The sequence below is a fragment of the Echiichthys vipera genome (genome assembly GCF_963691815.1).
Source record: "Echiichthys vipera genome assembly, chromosome: 7".
Lineage (NCBI taxonomy): Eukaryota > Metazoa > Chordata > Actinopteri > Perciformes > Trachinidae > Echiichthys > Echiichthys vipera.
In genome coordinates this window covers 24,306,465-24,329,639 of record NC_139832.1, presented here as the reverse complement: position 1 = coordinate 24,329,639, position 23,175 = coordinate 24,306,465, and the positions used below count along the sequence as shown (strand labels likewise).

The 23,175-nt window shown below is 42.1% G+C and overlaps 1 protein-coding gene across 3 annotated transcripts; it reads left to right on the top strand.

The window, feature by feature from the left end:
- The first annotated feature begins 2,546 nt into the window (after positions 1-2,546).
- man2a2 (mannosidase, alpha, class 2A, member 2) lies at positions 2,547-21,933 on the top strand. 3 transcript variants are annotated; one of them, XM_083917106.1, is made up of 23 exons: positions 2,547-2,627; positions 3,799-4,728; positions 5,111-5,368; positions 5,512-5,656; positions 6,808-6,979; positions 7,218-7,345; positions 8,054-8,227; positions 8,886-9,072; positions 10,478-10,655; positions 11,000-11,202; positions 12,262-12,444; positions 12,648-12,762; positions 12,907-12,977; positions 13,083-13,248; positions 13,832-14,068; positions 14,302-14,424; positions 14,700-14,814; positions 15,380-15,513; positions 15,673-15,814; positions 16,148-16,281; positions 17,123-17,317; positions 17,402-17,515; positions 19,201-21,933. In XM_083917106.1, exons 2-23 carry the CDS (start codon positions 4,597-4,599, stop codon positions 19,351-19,353), a joined length of 3,459 nt encoding a protein of 1,152 aa, XP_083773232.1. In that variant the 5' UTR covers positions 2,547-2,627; positions 3,799-4,596; the 3' UTR covers positions 19,354-21,933. The 3 variants fall into 3 exon arrangements, with proteins under 3 accessions (XP_083773232.1, XP_083773231.1, XP_083773233.1); XM_083917105.1 differs by having other exon boundaries at positions 12,907-13,248; XM_083917107.1 differs by lacking the exons at positions 17,123-17,317; positions 17,402-17,515; positions 19,201-21,933 and having other exon boundaries at positions 12,907-13,248; positions 16,101-16,240.
- The last annotated feature ends 1,242 nt before the right edge of the window (positions 21,934-23,175 follow it).

Genomic DNA, 23,175 nt, shown 5'->3' with positions numbered 1-23,175 from the left:
AAACACAAAAGGAAGGGTCCTGGTATGGTATTTCCTGCATTAGTCACCTGGGGACTCTCATTTACCAGAACAGCAAAACACCATTGTTGTGTCTCCTCTGTTGCCGTGGAGACAAGGTGGTTCTCTTTGTCCTCAGATACACCTATTCTCATATTACCATGGCGGCTTTGTGACTTTAGAAGAATATCCAGCATGGGCTGTTGGTATATATTCCTAAAGGCTGGGCTTGTCATGAGACCTCATACAAACCGGATCCACAGGATATTCACAAGGCTCGGCGACAGCACCAGGGTCACAAAGACAAGAGTCCCAGTCTGAAATCAAAATAAAAAACAGCTGTGTAAACATTTGTTCGCAATCACAACTCTTTTGTTAAAGTTCATGCTTTCACAACAGGATTCTGTTGTTGCTGTTGGACCAAATCTTTTTTCTGGAAGTCTAGAACAAACACTCTCATAGACTTGAAATGAACACAGAATTTTGAACAGTTTTGTAGACCGCATTAAAAGTTAACAGTCTCTTGTGACTAGAGCAAAACCAAAACAATACCATCTGTCTCTGTCATGTCCCACACAATCTGCTAATTCATTATTTAAGTGCCAGCTAAGCTCCTGTTTCCATAAACACATACAGAGTTGTGACTCGCATGCAAAGCGTCATTACATTTTCCACACAGGGCTTCTCAGGTGTAGTTTACCTGCAGGGTGGTGTTCTGTTCTCTGCAGCAGTCAGACTGGTCTTTAGCTTTCCTAATATAGTGACAGAATAAACAGCCCTGCTTGAGCCTCTCTGTCTATGAGCAAGTGTCTCAGACATGGAGGTATAGCCACTCCAGGGGTCAGTGGACCCTCTCCAACAACGTCATAAAAGCTGCATGGTTTTCAATCTTAAGAAGCCCCTTTCTACTTCCAATTATTTTTTATTTTTTATCTCTTATACCAAACACTCAGAATGGAAAGGTAAATTTGTCATGGCTCTAACACGTAATTACCCTACTCTTCTTTGACTACTGAACATTTTAAGATTATACACATTGTTATCCATATTTTTCCTAAATTAGAGCATATTGTTTTTTTCCATTTATGACCTGCTGCTGCAATAGCCTGCTGAGAAGGGGTCTATTAGTTTCTGGATTCTTTAATAATAACATTATTTATTTAAAAATGTATATTTGTTTGGGTCTTTATACAGTATGACTATAGGTTTTTAACTGTATCTGTTTTTTTAGGGTAATTCAATTCACACATTACTTTATTTCAAATCAAGTTATTATTATGTTATTATTATATTGTTATGTTTCTAGCGTATAGCCAAGAAAAAGCAGAGCAGTGCACCCTGGCCTTATAGGACATATGTTTCACCATATCCCAAGTTATCTTATTTATTTACTTCTGTATTTAAGACTCTGTCTGGTGTAACAGAGCAGATGACCCATACAGTAATGGCCTCTGTGGTCCGTCTTGCTCATAGACTAGCTCGAAAACTCTGCACAGGAAACAACAACAACTGCTACCCACATATTATCGTTTAATCAGTGATGAAAGTTTTCAGTGTAGCTACTTTTCCAGACACAAAGTACCAGTTATTCAGGATGTTTTACAGACATCACTGTAAACAGTTATTTTGTAAATTGATAGCCTTTGAATGATCATATAACCACACAATTTTGTCTCTTGACTGTGGAATAAATAGTTCTAAATATTACAATAGTTATTAGCAATAACTATTATAGGTAACTAGGCAACAAGAAGCTGTAAATGGGTCGAGCTCTACAAAACTTGTATCCATTCCTGTTATATTTCTTGTGGGACTATTTTTATATTTACTGCGTTTATGTATGCCTTATTATGCTGTTATTTATGTACAACACATTGTAGATACTCTATCTTTTATTACTTTAAAAAAAGGTATTCTTTTCTTCTCTTTTGCGTCTATTGTTTTTATATTCAGCCAAGTTGTATTATTCAGACGTTTTTTTGTTTGTTTGGTTTCTTTTGTTTGTTATTAACAAACCTTGTTAATAACAAACAACAAGTGTTGGATATTCTGCTGTGGTCTACAGCAAAGGGCTGTCTTGCATTTCAAGACAAGCCCTCTGTGTCTGTGTGGACTGAAGAAAGTCACAGTATGGAAATGTAACCAAATAAAGCAGAGATGGGAGAGACATTAATAACTTTAATATTTTATTAAATAAATAAAGTTTGTTTAAAAAGAGAAAAGAGAAAGAAAAAAGAAAATCATCAATCAAATAATAACAATAATAATAACAAGAAGAAGAAGAAGAAGAAGAAGAAGAAGAAGAAGAAGAAGAAGAAGAAGAAGAAGAAAAGATACTCTGTCTGATCGCAGTCCTCCTGTCATTTCATCCAATGCAGTCATGTATTCACGTAAGTTTAATTGCAGACACCAAGCTCCAGAAATGAAGGGCTGTTGCATTCATGTTACTGTTGACCAATCACCGTCCGATGCGCAGCCCCTCTCTTCCCAGAAGCCTTTGCGGCAGCAGCTCAGTGGCGCTGTAGCTGCTAACGGCTAACTGGTTCACTTGGTAATCTGTCAGCAGCCTGGAGCTAAAAGCGCACACACTGCTGGGCTCTACACTCTTCCGGATTACTCTCCTTTAATGGGTAACGTCAGATTTGATAATTTTGTTCACAAAGAGACAAGGTCGTCAGGTTTAGACGGAAAGTGAACGGTTAGCCAGGAAATATCAGCCACGTATTGTCTTAATGTTATCAAGCCGATACTTGCTATCGTCTGTAGCGTTAGACGTAAATCTACCGTGAAGCAGAGGCTTCTCACGGATGCCGAAGGACCGCGGTTCACCTGTCTTTATCAGTGAATTATTATACGAACGGTGTCCGACCCTTGATGCTAGCTCGTAAACCAGTGGAGCTGATGTGGTAACTTAATAAAGAACATCTGGGGGCTAACGCTAGCTTGTTTAGCTGCATATCGTTGACGTTAGTTCATGTCAAAGGGATTATTACAGCGTGGCAGAGTGCGGTAATGTGGTTAATGGGTTAACGAGCAGCTGTATTAACTAGCTGCCGTGTATCTGAGTTTATACACAGGATACATGCAGGTATTTTTGTGCTTTTAAGTTTGAAGCAACGCTGTGTTGCTGGCCAGCTGCCCAGAGATAGTTAAACCTGAACACAGGTGCTGCCCTTTGAGTCAATAATCCAAAGTACACTGTTCAGGGGAATGTGATAGTTTACACAGGAGATAATACATGTCAAGGAATGTTTCCCTTGGTTCCGCTAATGTGCCATCATGTGAGCATCTTGGGATTTGTGTTGCATTTACATTTTTTTCCACATTCATTTAGAGCTGTAGATGTCGGTTATCTCTGTTAAGCAGCAGACAACAAATACTTTCTTGTTTGAAATGTTCAGCGTGTGGTACAGATGATCTAAGAAAAATGTGTCTTCCTGCTCACAGTGAGGCTATTTTTTAGCCAGTCTGAACGAATACAAGTGCTTGGTTATTATCCCGACTCCCTGTGGTAATGCTGAGATAGTCTCAGCCGGAAAAGTGAGCAGATTATGATCATGTTGGATTTGCACAAAGAAAAACAAGAAACCCTATTAACGGTGTGAGGAAACAGCAGGCCCCAGTGCTCAGTTTGATTCCCCCCTCCTGTTGCCTTTACTTGTCAGATAAAAAAAGGTATCCCTCCCTCTCCAGCATAGTTCCTTTCACTCGTGTGACTTCTTGTTAGTGACAGTTCCTCTCTCGAAGGCTGAATACATGATTTATTTGCATGCTCCATTAATCTAAACATTTTTCCAACAGCTGAAGAAGACCCTCTGATGTTAGTTCAACTTGGCGCTTATGACTGAGGACAGACACGCTGCCCATGCTGCCACAGTAGATATGCTGTCACTATGTTATTGAGAGAAGAATGACATTTGTCTCATTCTAATTCCTGGAGCTGCCTCTGGCGGAGAAAAAAAAAAAGCTGCTGCTCTAAGCCAAGTTGATCTTTTTCTCAGCCTGTTTCTTTGCACTTAGCCTTCGCAGCCTAGAGTGCAAACTGCTATGGCACCGGAGGCCATCTGAGCAAAAAGGGACTTGGGCTGTACTGGAGGATTAGACTGTGCTGTGGGAGTGGGGACTGGACCAGGAAAGCAGGCCCACAGCGACGCACATCATGCTGCAGGGACACTAGGCTCCCTGTCTGAGCCCCTTCTGTGTGGCGTTTTTTTTCTTCTTTTCCTGCAATCTCATCGGTTTGGATGGTTAAGCACAAGGGCCACTTTGAAGGAGCCCACCGGTGGCTGTGGTTTGGCCAAAGCTGACAGACTGCTTGCCAGCTATTGCTAATTTAGTACCCTTGTCCACTGCCACCACTTGCTGTAGCCCCCGTCCTTGTGGTCTCCAGTATGGTGAGTAGATGCTGGAGGCATCGCAGTAGTGGACCTGAACCATTAATACTGGTGTAGCTGGTTACATTCCATTTTCTTTCTGCACGGCGAAGAATTGCATTACAGTTTTCAAGGACTTTTTTTCCCCCTCTGTGCTGGAAAAAACACAGTCAAGGTCATTTGTTTTAAAATTCAAACCCCGGGAAGAAGACTGCTCCAGAGGAGGATGAAGTTGAGGAAACAGGTGACAGTGTGTGGAGGAGCCATATTCTGTGTGGCTGTGTTCTCACTGTATCTGATGTTGGATCGAGTCCAACATGATCCTGCAAGGCGGCAGAATGGCGGGAACTTTCCACGGGTAAGAATCATTGCTGTAATAGTGGTGCATAGCAAGTGTTGTCTTTGTTGCACTTCTTTTTGCACGTTTTGTTGTGATACCCTAGAAGTTAAATAAAAGAAAACCTTAACCTAAAGTCTTCTTTATCCAATAACATGAGGCTAAATATGTATCCTCTTTTTAAAAAAAATCTTAATATGTAAATATACATGTGCCTGTCTTTCAATGTGTAGATATCTTTAGGGCTGATTTATCTCTTATTACCATGGCTGTATCTGAAGATTTTCCGTTACAGGTCGTCTGATTTCTAGTCTTAAATCTAAAGAGGAGAAGAATGTAGGTTCGGTTACCATATGTTTATGATGTCGATTGTGAGCTTTATGATTTTTGTGTGCGTTTTTAGAGCCAAATCTCAGTTCTACAGAACCGGATAGAGCAGCTGGAGCAGCTCCTGGAGGAAAACCACCAAATCATCAGTCACATAAAAGACTCTGTGATGGAGCTCACAGACACAGGAGCTGTGTCCCCCAGCGGCCACCTGCCATTCAGAAGTGCCAATGGCTCCTGGGTCCTACCCTTCGACGGCCATCCCACTTTCCTCGCTGTCAAGCCCCAGGATTGCCAAGCTACTTTGGGCAGCCACGGCCAAGCAGATGTTCAGGTGAGCTCGCTACACTTCCAGTTTTTCTCCTGTAGATGAAAAGCTAAGAAGCTAATTGGCCAAAACCTTGTTGTCACTGCTATATTTTAGATGTTACTTATTTTTTGGGGGTGTGAGCAAATGATGCGTGTATTTCATTGTAGATGCTGGATGTATACTCCATCCTCAAGTTTGACAACCCTGATGGCGGCGTTTGGAAACAGGGATTTGACATTACTTATGAGCCTGAGGAGTGGGACAATGAACCACTGCAAGTGTTTGTGGTCCCTCACTCACACAATGATCCAGGTATGTTGAGAGGGAGAAAACAAACGCAGCAAAGCTTTGTTGAAAGTCGTAAATGTCTCGATGGCCGTGTTAAAGTCTGTCTGATCAAACTGTGTCTTAGGACACAGCCTCAAGCATGTTTGAACACTTTTTTTCTTCAGCAGGTTAAAATTGTGTTAGGCCTCACCTGAGAGGGAGGCTGGTGATAAGGATGCAGAAATCACTCAGAACTCCATTCATTAATTCTCATTATTATTAGCATAATGCTGACATTATTGACGGGGGAGCCACAAACAATAGAATTAGAAAGATATTGGCATCGGAAAGCTTTAGCTATTAAAAGAGAGATTTTATTTTAGACTGACATTTCCATTAACTTTGTTTACCATCCTGCCACATGCTTGCTAACTTGACAGTTATTGATATGTTGACAGGCTGCAGAGACCTGCAAATTCTATCCATCAACAATGGGATTGTGCATATTTTAGAGCTGCATTTGATTTAAGTTCCGCTGTTAAGTTTTCTTTTGCGTCGTCGTATGCAGCATTCAGTGTCCAGGTTTAATAGACAGTGGGAGAGTTTTGCTCTGACGGCACGCACAAGCAGGTTTAATGCTAATAGGCTCATTTAACTAAATGCAAAGAAGGGATTTTAAGAGCTCTAATCAACTCCAGGTAAGGAGCTTGAGCACTGAGTAACACAATGTTACAAGACTGCAGTAAATACTCCAGTCCTCACAACTGACTACAAGCATGTGACCTTTGCCATTTCAGTTGCATTGCTTATATTTCTGTGTAACTGTAGAATGATGTGGAATTTTGATCACTCTAAAATATATTAGACTTCAATGTTTGAGGTAAAATTTGACAGGATACTAATAGACTGTGGTATTTTACACTGCTGCAAAGGAAAAGTGCATAGAAAAGAGCTTTTTAGTCACTTTCTTTGAAACCACTCTTGCTAAATAGCTTTCTGGGGGGAACAGCTGAACTTGAATAAAATATGAGTTTTATTTTTGACCAGTTGCAGCACTTCCTTACCTACTCTTGTCTTCTTGTTACATAAAGGGGTGGGGGATGGCAGAGGCATATTATTTCAGAGACAGTCTTATGTTTTAATCGTACAGTCAACAGTTGTGCAAATTGCTCATATTTATTTGCTTGTCTTGTTAGGTTGGATCAAGACTTTTGACAAGTACTTCACAGACCAGACACAACATATTTTAAACAACATGGTGGTGAAGCTGGCCGAGGATCCTCGCAGGAAGTTCATCTGGTCGGAGATTTCATTCTTCTCCAAGTGGTGGGAGACCGCAGACGTACACAAGCAGGAGGCTGTGCGCAAGTGAGTCACAGCTTAGAGAAGCACACAGTTTTTCCTTTTAATTTAACCACCTAACTCTTGACGATTACTTGAGATGTTTTGATGCCTACTGGTTTCACTTACAGTATTTTACACAATGGATAGTACCCTTTGGCAGATTGTGGTTACGCTAAAAATAGCTTGTTATCTGGTTAATGTCACTCTCCTTCTTAAGGATCGGATTATCCTCACCTCGCGTTCTTAATCCTCTGTTCAACAGACTGATTGTTGGAGGGCAGCTAGAGATTGTCACAGGAGGCTGGGTTATGACGGATGAAGCCAACGTTCACTACTTTGCCATGATAGACCAGCTCATTGAAGGACATCAATGGCTGGAGAGAAATCTAGGTACGCAATCAGAATGATTCCTTACTCAAGCTTCTTTATATTTAAACAAATCCTCTTTTAAGTGTAATTCCAGTGCAAAATCATCCAATAGCCTTTTTCGGCACCTGCATACATCAAATAAACCATCGCGACAAGTTTTTTTCGTGTATGAACTATTAACGGAGAAATCCCGGAGGGCTTTGTTTTCTGTGTAGGGACTTTTCTCATGCACTGCAGAGGTTTGGTGTTATTTTGAGCAGTGTTGGTGGTTAAAAAAGCTGTTTTAATGCCTTCACCGCACTGCACCGAGCTAATCAGTGTTAGCCACGTCTGGCTTTTAGCGACTCTCCCAGGTTTCTCCAGTAATAGTTCATTACACAAAAAAACCCTGTCTCGATGGCTTATTTGATGTATGTAAGCACTGAAAAAGGCCATGGGATGATTCTGGCCGGAATTACACTTTATAAGTGTGTAAGACGCGCATCATCTCTCTGGGAAATTTTAGGCCTTTTGCCATCACCTTATTTCTTGTCACTACATTACAAGTTAAAATGGTAACAGAGTTTGTCATCCCGCATGCAGCAGGTGTAGTACCTTACCCAGTGGGAGATAAAACACCTTAGGCTTCTTTCAGTGCTTCCTGCTGAGGATAATGATTTTTCCAAAAGATGCATTTCTTCCTTTATCCAAGCACAAACCTGAATTAATGCTTCCTGCTTGCTGCCATAGGTGTAACTCCTCGCAGTGGGTGGGCGGTAGACCCTTTTGGTCACAGTGCTACCATGTCCTATCTTTTGAAGAGGGCCAACCTGACCAGCATGCTCATCCAGAGGGTCCACTACTCTATCAAAAAACACTTTGCCTCCACCCGAAGCCTGGAGTTTATGTGGAGGCAGGCCTGGGGTGAGTGGAGAGGAGCCGGCGATGTCATCTGATTCATGTGTTAATCTTTGCTAAGCTCATTGCAGAATGAGTCATGCCACTTGTCATGGCCTTTAAATAAGAAGGACGTTTTGGTAAAACAACCAGTGTGTAATAGAAATGGACATCTGCTGAAGATTTACTGTCTGAATGTTCTTAATGGAAAAAATCTTTTGATGATACACTGTTACTGTGAGATATGATCAATTAGGTCATTGACCTCTCGCTGCTTTATCCAGAATAACTTGACAGTCCCCAGAGGACACTATAGGTGTGAGCATAAATCACCAACAAGTTTATGAGCACTGGTGTGTCTGTCATCACAAATACCACCCTTTCTCAAAGCAAAACATGCCTTATTGGTGTATTTCATTTGGATATATCTCCATTATGGATGAATTATTAATCTGTTGATTAAAATGTGGATCATTGTTTTCCAAAGCTCAAAGATATTCAGTTTATTGTCAGGAGGAGGAAAGGATTAAGGAATCTGGAATCAGAGAATTTGTACTATTTAAAATAAATAAATAAAGTAACTCAAACCGATTCATCGATTATCAAAATAGTTGGCATTTCAGATAAATATCTACAGACCTACTGTCAAGCCAGTGTTTTGATTCTGACTTTACTGCTTTGACAGACACTGGATCAAACACGGATATGTTTTGCCACATGATGCCGTTCTACAGCTACGACGTGCCTCACACCTGCGGCCCCGACCCGAAGATCTGCTGCCAGTTCGATTTCAAGAGGTTACCAGGTGGTCGGATAAACTGTCCCTGGAAAGTGCCACCAAAGACTGTGGTGGACGCCAATGTAGCAGAGAGGTGAGACATGGGGGGAGGGGAATTCAGTCTCTCAATTTGGGTGAGTTACAGGGGAAAAGTTGCAACTGTAGGTCCATCCTGACTTTGTCTCAGAGAACAAAAGTCAGGATACCTGTAAGAGCTAGACAGATATATCATCTGGGCTGATTGATTGAATTTGATCACTGCAGATATAAGGAGCTGAAAGTAGCGTTGACAAGTTTGATTGTCAGGAAATGAATCAATCAGTCATTCATTAAGCAAAAGTAGCAAATATTCTGTAGTTCCAGCTCCTTTAAAGGTAAGGAATTGCTGGTGTTACTTTGTCTTGTCAGTTGATTAATTGAGAAAATAATGGTCAATAAAACAATAGTGATCAGGGTTTTCAGGATGTCTACAGGATCTTAAAAAGAAAAAAAAAGTTGATAAATCGACTGAGCAATAATTAAGGTCCTTAAAATGTATTAGAAAGTCTTAAAGCCCATTTTGTCAATGTCCGGTACACTTGCTCACTGACCCAGTCACTGACGTTTACTTGATTAAAGTAATTTACACAAAGGTCCCCTTACACCTGAGCGTTAAGCTACCTGTGCTATCTTCCAATAAATATATAGTAAGTGTGAGTTATAGTGTGTCACTGATGTAACCGGTAAGAAGTTGAAGTGGTGATGAGGTCTTAATATGTTCGGAAACAGTCTTAAAAAAGCCTTAGAAGGTAATAATTTAACCTCAGGATTCCTGCATGTACCCTGTTGTTAGTTACAGCGGCAACATATATGTTTGCACTTAAGATGTCAATACAGAAATGCCAAATGTTTTTTTTATATGCACTCGCAGACTGTCAAACACGAGGAAATTCAGTATATAACAAACATTGAGTGGCTTCATTCTCTGCTCGGGACACAATTACTCCACTATATCTTTAAACAGCAAATATTTGTTTGCTGCTATATCAATGTTCTGATTATCAAGTACAGCCCCTTGGTTGGGTTACTAGTCAAAAACTTTTGTTAAATGTGTATGTAAAATTATTGGAAATTGGCCATGCACACGCACACGCACACGCACAAGCACAAGCACAAGCAGATTGCTGTTGCAAAACTCTCAATGTTATCTGTCCTTGTCCCTTACAAATAAACTAAAGTTGAACTTGCGCCAGAGACAACATTAAGAAAAGGTGGATGAACGCTGGGAGACGGACACGGACTGCAAATAATCGTGCAGCTTTTAGAGCAGCTAAAACCTTTCCAGAGGACATGTTTGAGTGCCAATAGAAAACACCCCCAGGGTTAATTTGATCCTCCTCTTTCCAAGGTCATAGTGATTTCCTACAAAACTGGCATATGCAAAGCAGGGAAGTTTAAATGCCAAGAAATATGTCCTCATTTTCCTCCCCCCTCCCCTCTCTTCCCTCTTTCTCAATCAGGGCTCACCTGCTCCTCGATCAGTACCGTAAAAAGTCCAAACTCTACCGCAGTAAGGTGCTTCTTGTCCCTCTGGGAGACGACTTCCGCTACGACAAAGCGCTGGAGTGGGATCAGCAGTACACCAACTACCAGAAGCTTTTTGACTACATGAATTCTCACCCAGAGATGCACGTCCAAGTGAGAAAATAATTTGTCAACTGTCAAACCGTGTTGCCAAAAATATGTTGTCGTTTTTTTTGTTGCATCTTTTACATTGTTGTTGGGCTTCTTGGGGTGCGGTGATACCAAGTATCTCACTGTTCAGCATTTCTTGTGATGATGAATCATGGAGTGGTATTCTACTCGCTGACAGAACAAAGAATCTGTCACAACTCGATGTTTGGTTCAGAAGATGCCATGTAAGATGAAACGCGCATGCATTATAATGAGACATTTTCTTATTTTTTTCTCTCCCTCCTACAGCTGTGTTTGAGTCAAGTACTTTTTTAAACAATGTGTCATCTGTCTGGCTGCTCCTCCAGGCTCAGTTTGGGACTCTCACAGACTACTTCAGCGCTGTATACAAAGCAAACGGAGTGGCCCAGGGGTCCAGACCCGCAGACTTCCCAGTGCTAAGTGGAGATTTCTTTGCCTATGCAGACCGGGAAGACCACTACTGGACCGGCTATTTCACCTCTAGGCCCTTTTACAAGAGCCTGGACCGTGTGATAGAGTCACACCTCAGGTGGGGGGATATAATCACACATAACTGATACCTTACACACAACCAGCGGTGTATTAAAGATGCTGTAGCTGTTTGAGTTCTACAACAGGCACTTTGTTTGTTTTTGCATTGCAAACAAGATGTAGGTGTGGCGCACCAGGTTAAAGGGCATACATGTACCTGCAACATCCTGTATACAAATTAAAGGGACTGTCCAAATTAAAACACAGGATTGTAATCTGGTCGCACAGGCACATCATAGGCAGAAAAAACGGCCTATTATTAAAATCAACGCTTGGTTTTTCAGTCAATATTATCGTAGAAAGATTTGATTCTGCCTTTTAATTATCATCTACTGTTTATCTCTGCTGTGAACAATCAAAATTGAGGCAGAAGTCTGCGACTTTCTTTGAAAAATATGTTTTTTTCATATTTGACACTATTCTGACAGCACAATGAGACTGACTGAGTAATGTATCCCTACCACCACCTTTGGCTCCCAGAGCTCCTAACTAATCAGAGTCGAGGAGTCTCTGACGCCGTGTCAATCACTGCTCTCAACTGCAAACAAACTGTCAAACTAGGCAGTGCTGATTTGTTTCACAGGTCGTCTGTCTCATTGTGCTGTCAGGATATAGTGACAGTTTCAGCAAATATGAAAAAGAAAACATTTTTACAGAAAGTTATCAACTTCAGCTTTAAGGGAAACGGCAAAAACCTGAAATGCTTGTGACTTTTATTAACAAATGACCTGCATGAATCCCAGAAGTAGATTTCAAAGCAATTTGAGTTTGGTTTGAATCACATGTGAAAATGTGTTACTCATTAGTAGTGTTCGTTAAAATATCGTTATGTGAACACACTTTTAGCTGACTAAATATAGCTACAATATATATGGTATATGCTACTGTATATATTACGATTGTACATTCTATATATTCTGTTTACCTAATATATGTTGTCTGTATGTTTGTATATCTGGAGTTCAATGAAAATAATTTCCCCCTGTAATTATTAAAGTACTTGTGATTCGGATACTAATGGGCTCCTCAGTGATAACTGTTTGTCACTGTCCTTCAGGGGGGCAGAGATCCTCTACAGTCTGGCGGTTGCAAACGCTCGGCATGTGGGCATGGAAGGGCGCTACCCGGTCTCAGATTATGCCCTGTTAGTTGACGCAAGGCAGTCTGTTGCCCTCTTCCAACATCATGATGCCATCACTGGCACTGCGAAAGAGAACGTTGTTGTTGACTATGGTACCAGGTAAGGATCTGCAGAATTGGCAGTCAGGATGTATAGATTCTTTCAAAATGTAATTTATATGAAATAGAAAAACTGTGCTCCTCTTTTTTTCGCCATCGCTGTGGCTATTTTAAACTCACCTCTTCATTACTTTGAAGCAAAAATAATAAGCCATCTGCTGTGACTGCTGCAGTCAGCCATTGATTTTTCCTCCTCCTCTTTAGATTACTGCGCTCACTTATCGGCCTGAAGAGAGTAATCATCAATGCTGCTCATTTCCTGGTGATGAAAAACAAAGAGTTTTATCGCTTTTACCAGACGGAGCCCTTCCTGGAGACGGTAGGAGGAAACATGGAGGCACACTTTCGCAACTGTTAAAAAAACTGCTTGAATAGTTACAGATTTTTTTTTTTAATATTATATACAGAAGCAACATAATATACAGGTTTCTCTGTGCATTATGTACTTTTATCCAATTTGTAGGATGACAGGCGTGCTACTCAAGACTCTCTGCCTCAGCGCACTTTAATTGAGTTGGACCCAGCAGGGCCGAGGTATTATCTGCATCCTCTGGCATATTTCATCTCCTCGGCCTCCCACCTCAGCCACTCCTCGCCCCTTCCTGTGCTCATGATTGCTTTTTTCCTTTTCTCTACCAGGTACCTGGTTCTGTTTAACCCCGTCGAGCAGGAGCGTCTGTGTGTGGTGACTGTGCTGGTCAACACTGTCCGGGTGCGAGTGCTTACCGAGGACGGACAGACCCTCCCTGTGCAGCTGAGCGCTCAGTGGAGCTCTGCTAGTCAAATGAGCGCAGAGGTATTTGAGGTAAGAGACTAAATTCATTAGGTGCTGCGATTTCCGCAGAGTGAAATTGACACATCATTAGCATGGCGGCGGTGTCTGCAGAGTTCTCCATCATTGTCTACACTGGATCTGTCATAGTTATGTGCTTAAATTTGAAGAAAATTGACTATAAAGACCCTTCACATCACAGTTACATATGTAAAGCACAAACTGTCAGCAGCCGAGTTGCATCGTGGGTAATGTTGACACCAGGATTAGAACAGATGTCTTCTTTCACTTCTCAAAACAAAAAACAACTAACATAGCGCTCGTTGAATATTGAATCTGCAGTAAAAAAAAAAAAACGCTTCCCATTTTCTATACCAAAGCTCCATAGATTAATTTATTATGCACAAATGAAATTATCTCCACCCACAGAAAGCAATAAATTCAAATGTAGCAGCAGTGTCATTAACACCACCTCTCATCACATTTTAATTACAGCGCCCTGTTGCTAATGTCCAAATGCTTTTAACTTTTAACGAGCCGCCACTGTAAAACACAACAGTGTGTACGAAATGCTTTTATTTATTTATATCCGAGTGTTCTTCCACTCTCCATTCAGGCTACATTCATGGTCCGTCTGCCGCCGCTGGGCCTGGCTGTGTTCCATCTTTACGACTCTGCCGACTCGCCCATGACTCTGCGCTCTGACACCCTGCTCAGGCTGTCTGGTCGCGGTGTCACCGCTCGGGCAGAGGACCCGCTCCCTGTCCACTCCCAGCTGTCCGACCCTCAGACCTTCTACATCAACAGCCAGTCTCTCACCCTGGGCTTCTCTGGAACCACCGGCCTGCTGGAGGTTTGTGTTTTATCGACTCTTACACCAGTTGAGTTTGTATCTGAATTTGCTCATCTGTTTTTAACTTTGATCTTTATGGACAGAAAAAAAACAACCACAAGCTTGATTTTCCAATAAACCCTGGTTGTTTGATCAAAGTGAACATGGGATGTCTTGTCGCTATTCAAGCACCCTTTCATGTCTTCTAATTCAGTTTTTTTCCCTCTTCCTTTCTGTGTTTTTTTCATCTGCAGAGTATCAAGCGCAAGGATGATCCTCAGGAAGTGAAGGTTCAGATGCAGTTCATGGTCTACGGCACCCGCCCCTCTAAAGACAAAAGTGGAGCTTACCTCTTCCTGCCTGATGGAAAAGCAAAGGTATTCTCTCAGTTGTATGTCAGATGTTTACTTGCCTCTCAAAGGGCTTTGATAGCGTCTCCCTTGTGTCATTGTATCACGCTGGGGTGCTCGAGGCAGGAAGAAAGGCAGGCAGACTGGTGGGTGCTGCTTCATCTTGATTTAAAGACAACAGTGTGAAGGCTTAGCTGCCAGACTATATCTAGTCACTTATTCTCTCTGTGTCGTTCTTGCTCTCCCATTTGTAGCACAAATTCTGTTTGTTATTCCAATGCATTCTTTCTCCTCACTTTCAGCCCTACAACCAGAAAGAGCCACCGGTGGTGCGCATCGTGGAGGGGCCTCTCTTCTCAGAGGTGGTGGCACACTACCAGCATTTTCAGCAGACCATACGCATACACAATGTGCCAGGTAATGATCAGACAAGACTGCACAATGGGATCAGCTCAAGTTAACTGTACACTGTATCGTATACCTTTTGCCCGTCAGCGCATGTCAGTGACAATTCCTCTTTTGTTAAGAGCCCGACAAGCACATTTGTGTGCTCTTTCTCCCGTGGAAATATCCACTGCACAGTCTGTAACTCCTCCGCCTGTGTACGGAATATCTTAAGGGTCGACGGTGTTCTGTACAGAGTGTTAACATGATTTGTGATAACATAATAATAATGTCATACAGAATACAGCACTGTGAAAAGCATACATTAAGTTAAATGTACCTTAACTTAAGAGTAGGGCGGAAAAGTGATGCATATACACATTTTATTTACAACCTGGAAGTATTTATTTAGCGATCGGCGGGAAAGGTCAACTGTACGGAACATTGTTGTGTACAGAACAAAGTAAGGGACTTCTTTCCTGTGAGTTTCCTATTTTTTACTTTAAGCGGGAAAATGCAAATCATCTGCAAGTTGCATTTTCCCATTCACTTCCTTCTGTGGCCTGATCTTTGGTTCTGTCTGGTTTTGGGTTGTCAGGCGTGGATGGGTTGTCCATAGACATCACTACTGTGGTGGACATCAGAGATCAGAGCAATAAAGAGCTAGCAATGCGACTTCTCACTGACATCCAGAGCGGAGACGTCTTCTACACAGATCTCAATGGCTTCCAGGTGAGTCCCACCCTCTGCATTAGAGAAGAATAAGTTGTATTTCTTTGTATACTATAAAAAGGTATCCTGGTAATTAGATATACATATTGTTTTATTCTAACACTCTAGATGGAATTTTTTGACATATTGTGTCGTTCAGCGTTTGATCTCTTCTTGTAGATGCAACCTCGCCGCCACTACCTAAAGCTTCCCCTGCAGGCCAATTTTTATCCCATGCCCAGCCAGGCGTACATCCAGGACAGCCATCACCGCCTCACGCTGCACACAGCTCAGTCCCTGGGTGTCACCAGCCTGGAGAGTGGTCTGTATTTTATTACATTTGAGTTAATGTTGTCATTTTTCTTTCATTTTTAATAAAAGTTATCCCTGAAATGCACTCATCTTTATTTGTTTACTGTCTCTAGGTTTGTATGGAACAGTATTGGGGCACTTATCTCTCTCTTTTGTCCCTTGAGAGGTTTTTCAGAGCAGAGCAGTTCATGTTCTCAATCTATTTATCATAGTTAGAACAGTGGAGGAGTTTGTAAATGACGAATAGCCCGATGTGTTCGTCTTCATCGACTGATGTCTGAATGTTTAATACACAGGTTTTGTGTAATAGATGTTGTCCCTACACCACCTCCTCCTTCCTCAGGCCAGCTTGAAGTGATTATGGACCGGCGGCTGATGCAGGATGATAATCGTGGGCTGGGTCAGGGCCTGAAGGACAATAAGAAGACCACCAACCGCTTCCGACTGCTGCTGGAGAGGAGATCCACAGGCAACAAGGTCAGTAAGATGATAGCGAAGGCCGTTATTGCAGCTGGCTGAACAAACAGACTGACTCTGGGGTCTCTGCAAGTTTTATGTTTTTCATATTTGTCTGTCTGTTCATTAACACCACTGTTCATATCTGTCTGTCTTTCAGTACTCAACCCATCTGTCTATTTGTCGTCCTCTCCATTCTTTAACTTTCTATTCCTTTTTGTTTTTCCACTCTATTACCTTCAGCTTGACGGCGTATTTTCCAAACTCTCGTCCCTGTTTCGTTCTTTCCTCTCCATATTCTTGAGCGATGGAGTTCAAGAGGTAATGTTGCCTCGGCAACAGCCAGGGCGCTTGTTGGCCCACTTCGCTGTCTTTGCTGTAGCTCCAGTTCCTATTTTCTCTTTTTGCTTCCCTCTACCTCATAGCCGTAGCCATCTTTACTACAGCGCTATTAAAAGTAACAAATTAGATCATTTATCAAGTAGATGATTACCCATTGGCAGAGAATGGAAAACATTGATAGCACTTTTATCATCCAGCTCTCTGGTGAAACTGCTGATGGCACTTGGGACGAAGTTGCTCTGACTTTTCACAAAACGTCAAACATCATCATTTGAAACACTATAATGGCTCTTAATTTAAAAGTGACAGCACAGTGCTGTGGCTGTAACAAACCCACTATAGATCGATCAGTAGCGTCTGTCTGGACTAGAATTAGACCTACACCTCGTACTCTGAGAACGTAGTTCCAGCTGATTTCTCATGTAGAGCAGAAATGGTACACAAACGACTCCAGTAATTAATATCATAATAGCTATGTCACTTACGGCTGTGGTTTAAATTGGTCTCTTCCCTCCTCCAGATGATGGACAGCGCAACGACCAGCTTCCCGTCTATACTAAGTCACATGACCAACTCCTTCCTGAACCATGAGGTCTTGGCGCTGCCTGTCCTGCCCAAGAGACGAGGCGTCCCTCCTCTCCAAACCTTCGCCCCTCTGAAGTCCCTGCTCCCCTGTGACTTCCACCTGCTGAACCTGCGCAGCATCCAGAGCCAGGTGACGAGACAAACAGAAGACAGACTAAATTTGGTTTTAGGTTTCGGCCATATTGACTTTTAAATGTGTCTCCTGTTTGAGCAGCAGGACCCCCACTCGCCGTCTGCGTACACAGCATTGCTTCTTCACCGTCTGGCGCTGGACTGTGGTCTGGAGGCTCAGAACCTGGGCTTCAACTGCACCACCACCCAAGGACAGGTTAGAGCGCACACACACCCGTAATGAGACTGAACCTCACTGTAGCACACACACACACACACACACACACACACACACACACACACACACACACACACACACACTCACACTCACACTCACACTCACACTCACACTCACACTCACACTCAAACGCTGAAACCAAATAGGAAAAAAAATGCAAAAGAAACCGTTCGCTGTGTTTTCCATTAAGCACCCAATCCTTTTCAGTCACGAGCAGAGATTTGTTTGGTTTGTTAAATGGTAGCTAAGTACTTTACTTAAATAGATTTTTATTTGACGGCCGTTGCTGTTGTTTAGTTTTCAGATTGATGTTTTACATTTACATAACATACGATCAGTTTGTAAACTGTAAAACACCATATAAAGCAGTTAGATCTGCCGCTGCCTTGAACATTTAAGTGCTGCTTAAATATTAATGCAGCAACAATAATAATCTAATAAAATGACAGTCAGGGGCCATTCTTCATAATGAGTACTTTTACTGTTGATGCTTTAAGTGCATTTTGTTGCTTATGCCTCTGGACTTTTACTGAGGTGAAACGTTGCTACAGATAATGAATAAAATATACTGATTTTTACTTGTAACGTAGTATGTTTTTAAGTGTGTTATTGCAACATGTACTTAAAGCCCCCCTCCACTCAGAAATGTGTTTTTCTTCTGTTTCTGTCTGCCTGTACTGACTTATTTCTGTGCAAAGTTTGTCACCAGAGAGGTGTTTTCACATTCCTCTCCTTAAGAAGAATATGTGCGAGTGCACAATTTATCCCAGGGAAGCTTTAGTTGGAATAACATTAATCCATAAACCACTCAATGACTAATATGTGAAACACTATTTGACGGGGAACGACTTCAATACAACACAAGCAAAGAAACCTGAAACCTCCAGCTCTGAGTGGACTGTCAGTACAGAGAGAAAACACACTGTCATCACAGCTGTCAGCCACTGACAGTTACAAGCGAACAAACAACAGAAACTAATAAAAAGATGCTAAATACACTTAACATTATGATACGTCTGTTAGTTTCTGATTTTAGTGACAACAGACTCCTCGTCTGGGTCTGACTGACGCTGTGTTCAGGATGCTGTAACTATAGTTACAGATCGCCTGTGGACAGTGAGCAGCCAAGGCTCCGTGTCCGGCCATCCATCAGCAGCCCAGGCTCTGCTGCCTCCTGTCTGAAGCTCAAACATGTTGCTTTATGGCTGATTATCTCTGATGTGTTTATCATCTTGATGGATGGTTTGCACACTTCTCTCTCACCTCGGGCCTGCTGGTCTCAACCTAGTGCAAGCCGGGCCAGTGGTGGGCCGGGTGAGGTCAGATCCAAAATGTTCTAAATGAGGGAGAAACAGTAGATGTGTTACCAGCCCCCTCACTGAGTTTATATTTTTTCTGTGTATGGAAAAACAAAACAAACAAAATATTGATCATAGGAGAGTAGTAACGTACTTTAACACGTGTCTGGAGTGGGACTTTAATTAAGTTTAAGAGTTGTTGTTGCCGACTCTTTCTGTCATGTTGATGATGATTTGTTTTCTTCCTGTAAGCTGAACTTGAATTTCTTCATCCCCATATTTGCGTTCCAACTTACACCAGCTTGTTTAGTTTCTAGAAAGTAGAGTAAACTTTTTAACTCCCTGCCCTTCGCTCTCTCTTTGCAGCTGAGCATATCAGGACTGTTCAAGAACCTGGACCTGCAGCTGCTCCAGCCCATGTCCCTGACCCTGATGCATTCCAGCACGCCTCTGGCCAACGACTCCACCATCAGCCTGGACCCGATGGAGATCTCCGCCTTCAAGCTCAAACTGCGCTAAGAGCCGCCCGGACTAAAAGAGGCAATAAAAACCCCACAAGACTCCTTGGACCAAGAACCAGGCCCTGCGCCTGCCACAGAGTGGCAACCGAGGGGGTCTGGGTCTGTCTGTTTTGTCGAGCAGAACCACAAACACTACAGCTTCGGAGAGGAAGCTTCCACTGTAACAGGACCGACTGCACAGCAGGGGGCATGCCATAGCTGTTGCCGTAGATGTCTCCGAGAGCAGCAAAGCCCTGGCTGAACTCGCAGCTGTTCCAAACCAAAAGACTGCTGGAATCGCTCATCAGATACCACCGGGTGTCTGTTTGCCTCTGTAATGAAAAAAATGAAATCTCATTTAGAACTTTTTTCTATCTTTGCTCCGTCCTGGACTGAACTACTGAATGTAAATATCCCAAATGAAGGGAGGAGGGTTGGTGGTGCTGGGACTCGTGCCACATCATACAGTGCAATTTACAAAGCTTTATTTGGTGTATGGGTTTATCATTTTTTTTAATGTATGCAATGAAGAAGACACATCACAGTGATTAGATTTTTTTCTTTTTTTTGTACATGTCAAATTATTATTTCCGACAGACTCGAATGCAGCAAAGAGAATGTGCGGTCTTTTCATCTCGGCTCACAAGGAGACCAAGCTGCAGCTCTTTAAGCTACCGTATGTCCCACGGCAGCTACCACACAAACAGTGTGATCCTTAATCACATCATATGACTGTTTACCTTTTGTTCGCCGATTTTGCTTGTAGATAGTCGGAAGACTTTTTCTTTCCCTCCCCCTCCCTCCCTGAGCTTCCACGCTGCAGATGAGGAAACAGCCCCTGTCCGTCATTCCTGTGCTTGTACTCCACTGAGAGGGTGGTTCTGTGTACCATGCACCTGTATGCAGTAGAAGACTAGACAAACACTTTACCTCATCCATAGCATATGGCAGATATATCAGAGTGTGTATGTGGAGTATGTTTATGTGAATATTTGAGAGTTATCTTGTTTTTGGGAGGTGTATTGAGGTTGCACACTATCAGGGACCGTTCATAGTACTGTTAGGTATCATCGATCAGTTTGTGTGTCCGTGTCGGGCCATAGGTCTTATCATTGCAAGACAGGGGGAGCTTCCCGTTGAAGGTCAGAAGAGAAATGAAAGGGTTAGTTCACCCAAATTACAAAAAAAGTGGTATCTGGCAGATAGTTTTGGTTTCAAAATATATTAGTTGCCATTAATGACTGTTTTCATTGAGTTCAGACTATAAAATGTCAGAAAATAGTAAACGCCCTAACTTAAGTCTATTTAATCACTTGTTTTGTACAAACACCAATCCAACATCTATAACAGATTTTTCAAACATTTAAAAATGAAAAGTAGCAGAAGCTAAAATCTGAGAATGTTTGCCACTTTGGTTTTGGTGATATGATGCCCGTACAGTGCAACGGAATAGGACTCAACATCAAGAAACTGGTCTTTGAAAAAAATGTCCCTGTCACTCTGGATGAAAACAAGACCTCGCTGTCAAAGCAGTTTTACTGGAACTCCTTTCTACTAAGAAAGAAGTACCAGTTCTGTACTAGGTATTAATTCTAAGCAGCTTTTGAGTATGCAGTGTGTTCACACTGGAATAGTGATGAAGTAAGGTGTTGCTCAGAGCTGCACAAAGAACACCAGAGGAAACAAAAACCACTCTGGAGTTTTGGAAAAGTACTTTTGTTTTCTGTAATTGCCTAAATCATTCTACAGTCGCAGGTTCATTGCTGTTGCAGGGTGCACATATTACATCACTTCCTGCTAGTATAAAGCCGTAAAGTATGTTGATTTGTTGTACACTAACTACAATAAAATTATACTATTAAACAATGGCATACAGCACATCTAACTATGTTGTATGGAATTGGGACAAAGCAAAACTTTTTATGTGTAATTTTATACTCTTTGGGAAATCTGACAGAGGCATTTCTCAAACTACATGTTGAGATACCACTTAGTGATCAGTGACTTAAGTGAGAGAACAATCTATGTAATTTTGGTGCAGTGACCCTTTAAAAACAAGGCTTACCGAATCTTACACAGGGATCATCAACACAGAAGAAATATGTTTCTTAAAACGAGTTAAAAAAACAACAACAAATCAGCTCCACAGTGCTTCTTATCCCCCTGCTGTCTTGAGGCACTCAGCCTTTCTCTGGTGCGCATTTGCCTCCACGACGTTATCGTCCGTGTCCAAAGCTGAGGCCGGACATCCCTAAGCTCACCTGTGTCACACCTTTGTACTCCCATTCTCCGCCCGCCCCACTTCACTTCCACAGCTGTACATCAGTACATTCTGCTTCCCCCCTCATTGAAGTTGCACTTTCTCCTGCTGTCTATCCTCATTATAACCTTCTCTCCTGCTGTTTCAGTGCGTCTCTGAGTCTCTTTATAAATGTCTTTTCTTTTTTATTTAGCCAGTGATATCTGTTGTAGCTCCGTTTTTGTTTGTTCAGAGGTAATATATGAAGGCAAGGTCTCTTCTGTTTGTTTACTCCTGATGGATTCAAGCTGCAGCAGAACAGAGGAGATGGGGATTGAATAAAGATCAAAATACAAAGATTGTCTGTCTAAACAGTTTCTCTATCTGAAATTATTTAGATTTATTTTTCGTTTCAGTGCACCTGTGAATTTCTGCTGTGTTTTCATGCTGTTTTTGGGGTCCGAAGGGCTTTATTAATTCTCTATCAGTAGGGGGCAACATTGAGTCTTACTTGAGTCTTTATTTTTAGACTGTCCAGTGATTCACTTGATACTGATTGGCTGTGAAGGAGTCTACCTGACATTAAACTGCGCAGGATGTCTCTGTAGAAGTTCACACTTTAAATCAAACTTACGTTTTTCACCCACGTGTACATCTGAGACGAAGGTGTTGAAGGTAAAGTGACAGCGCGGAGCAGTAGAACATGAAGAAAAGGAATGTTTCTTTGAGCACGCTTCATAAAGGTGAATCAGGGACGAAGAACAAAAAAAAGTGTGGTGGCAGGGAAGCCTGAGGCCTCAGAGTGATCACTGCAGTGTGTCTGTGGAGGAGAAAGGTGTGTGTGTGGGGGGGGGGGAGGAAGTGATGCCTGTGGAGGAACCCTGGGGAAGCTCAGTCTCTGCATTTTTCTCCAGACTCTGCTGGAAGGAAGGAAGGGAGAACCAACGTTCAGATTTATTATTTATCAGATTTCAGGCACAAACACACAGATTTTTGACCAGCTGGCCTAATGAGACTGGAACCTCTGTGTCCAATTGATCAGAATGTGAAATCAGCTAATGGGGCTGTGATTCAGTGGTGTTGTTTTTAATTAATCTAATATTTCTTGTTGCCAAGCTTTGTGAGGGGGTAGCTTTGAACAGAACATGACAGCTAATTAATACAAGCAAAAAAGTAGACAGGAAGACCAGCTGAAACATATACTGAAGGTGTAAATGAGACAAAAGCCTTTTAAACCCATCTTTTTTTTTATAACTTCACGAACACGTTTAAAAAAAAAAAAAACTCAGTGTTTATAATAACGCATCTGAGGGGCCCTGAATTGTGCAGCCAGTTCTCCCGGCAGATCTAATTATGGACCACAGAATGAATGTACCTTCACCCGTGAACCCAGTTACCTGTCTCTGTAGAGGGTGTTACAAAGGAAAGCTGCTAATGAAACAAAGCTGCTACCAGCTGCCATTGTTTTCCCGCGTGCAGCGCATACAATCCTTTTTCATTTACATTCAAACTTTTTCCGGCGGGTGGGATGGGGGGCACCATATTGAAGCTTGAGAAAACGGTTTCTTCAAGGCATTTTTTTTTTGGCAAAACTTAACGCAA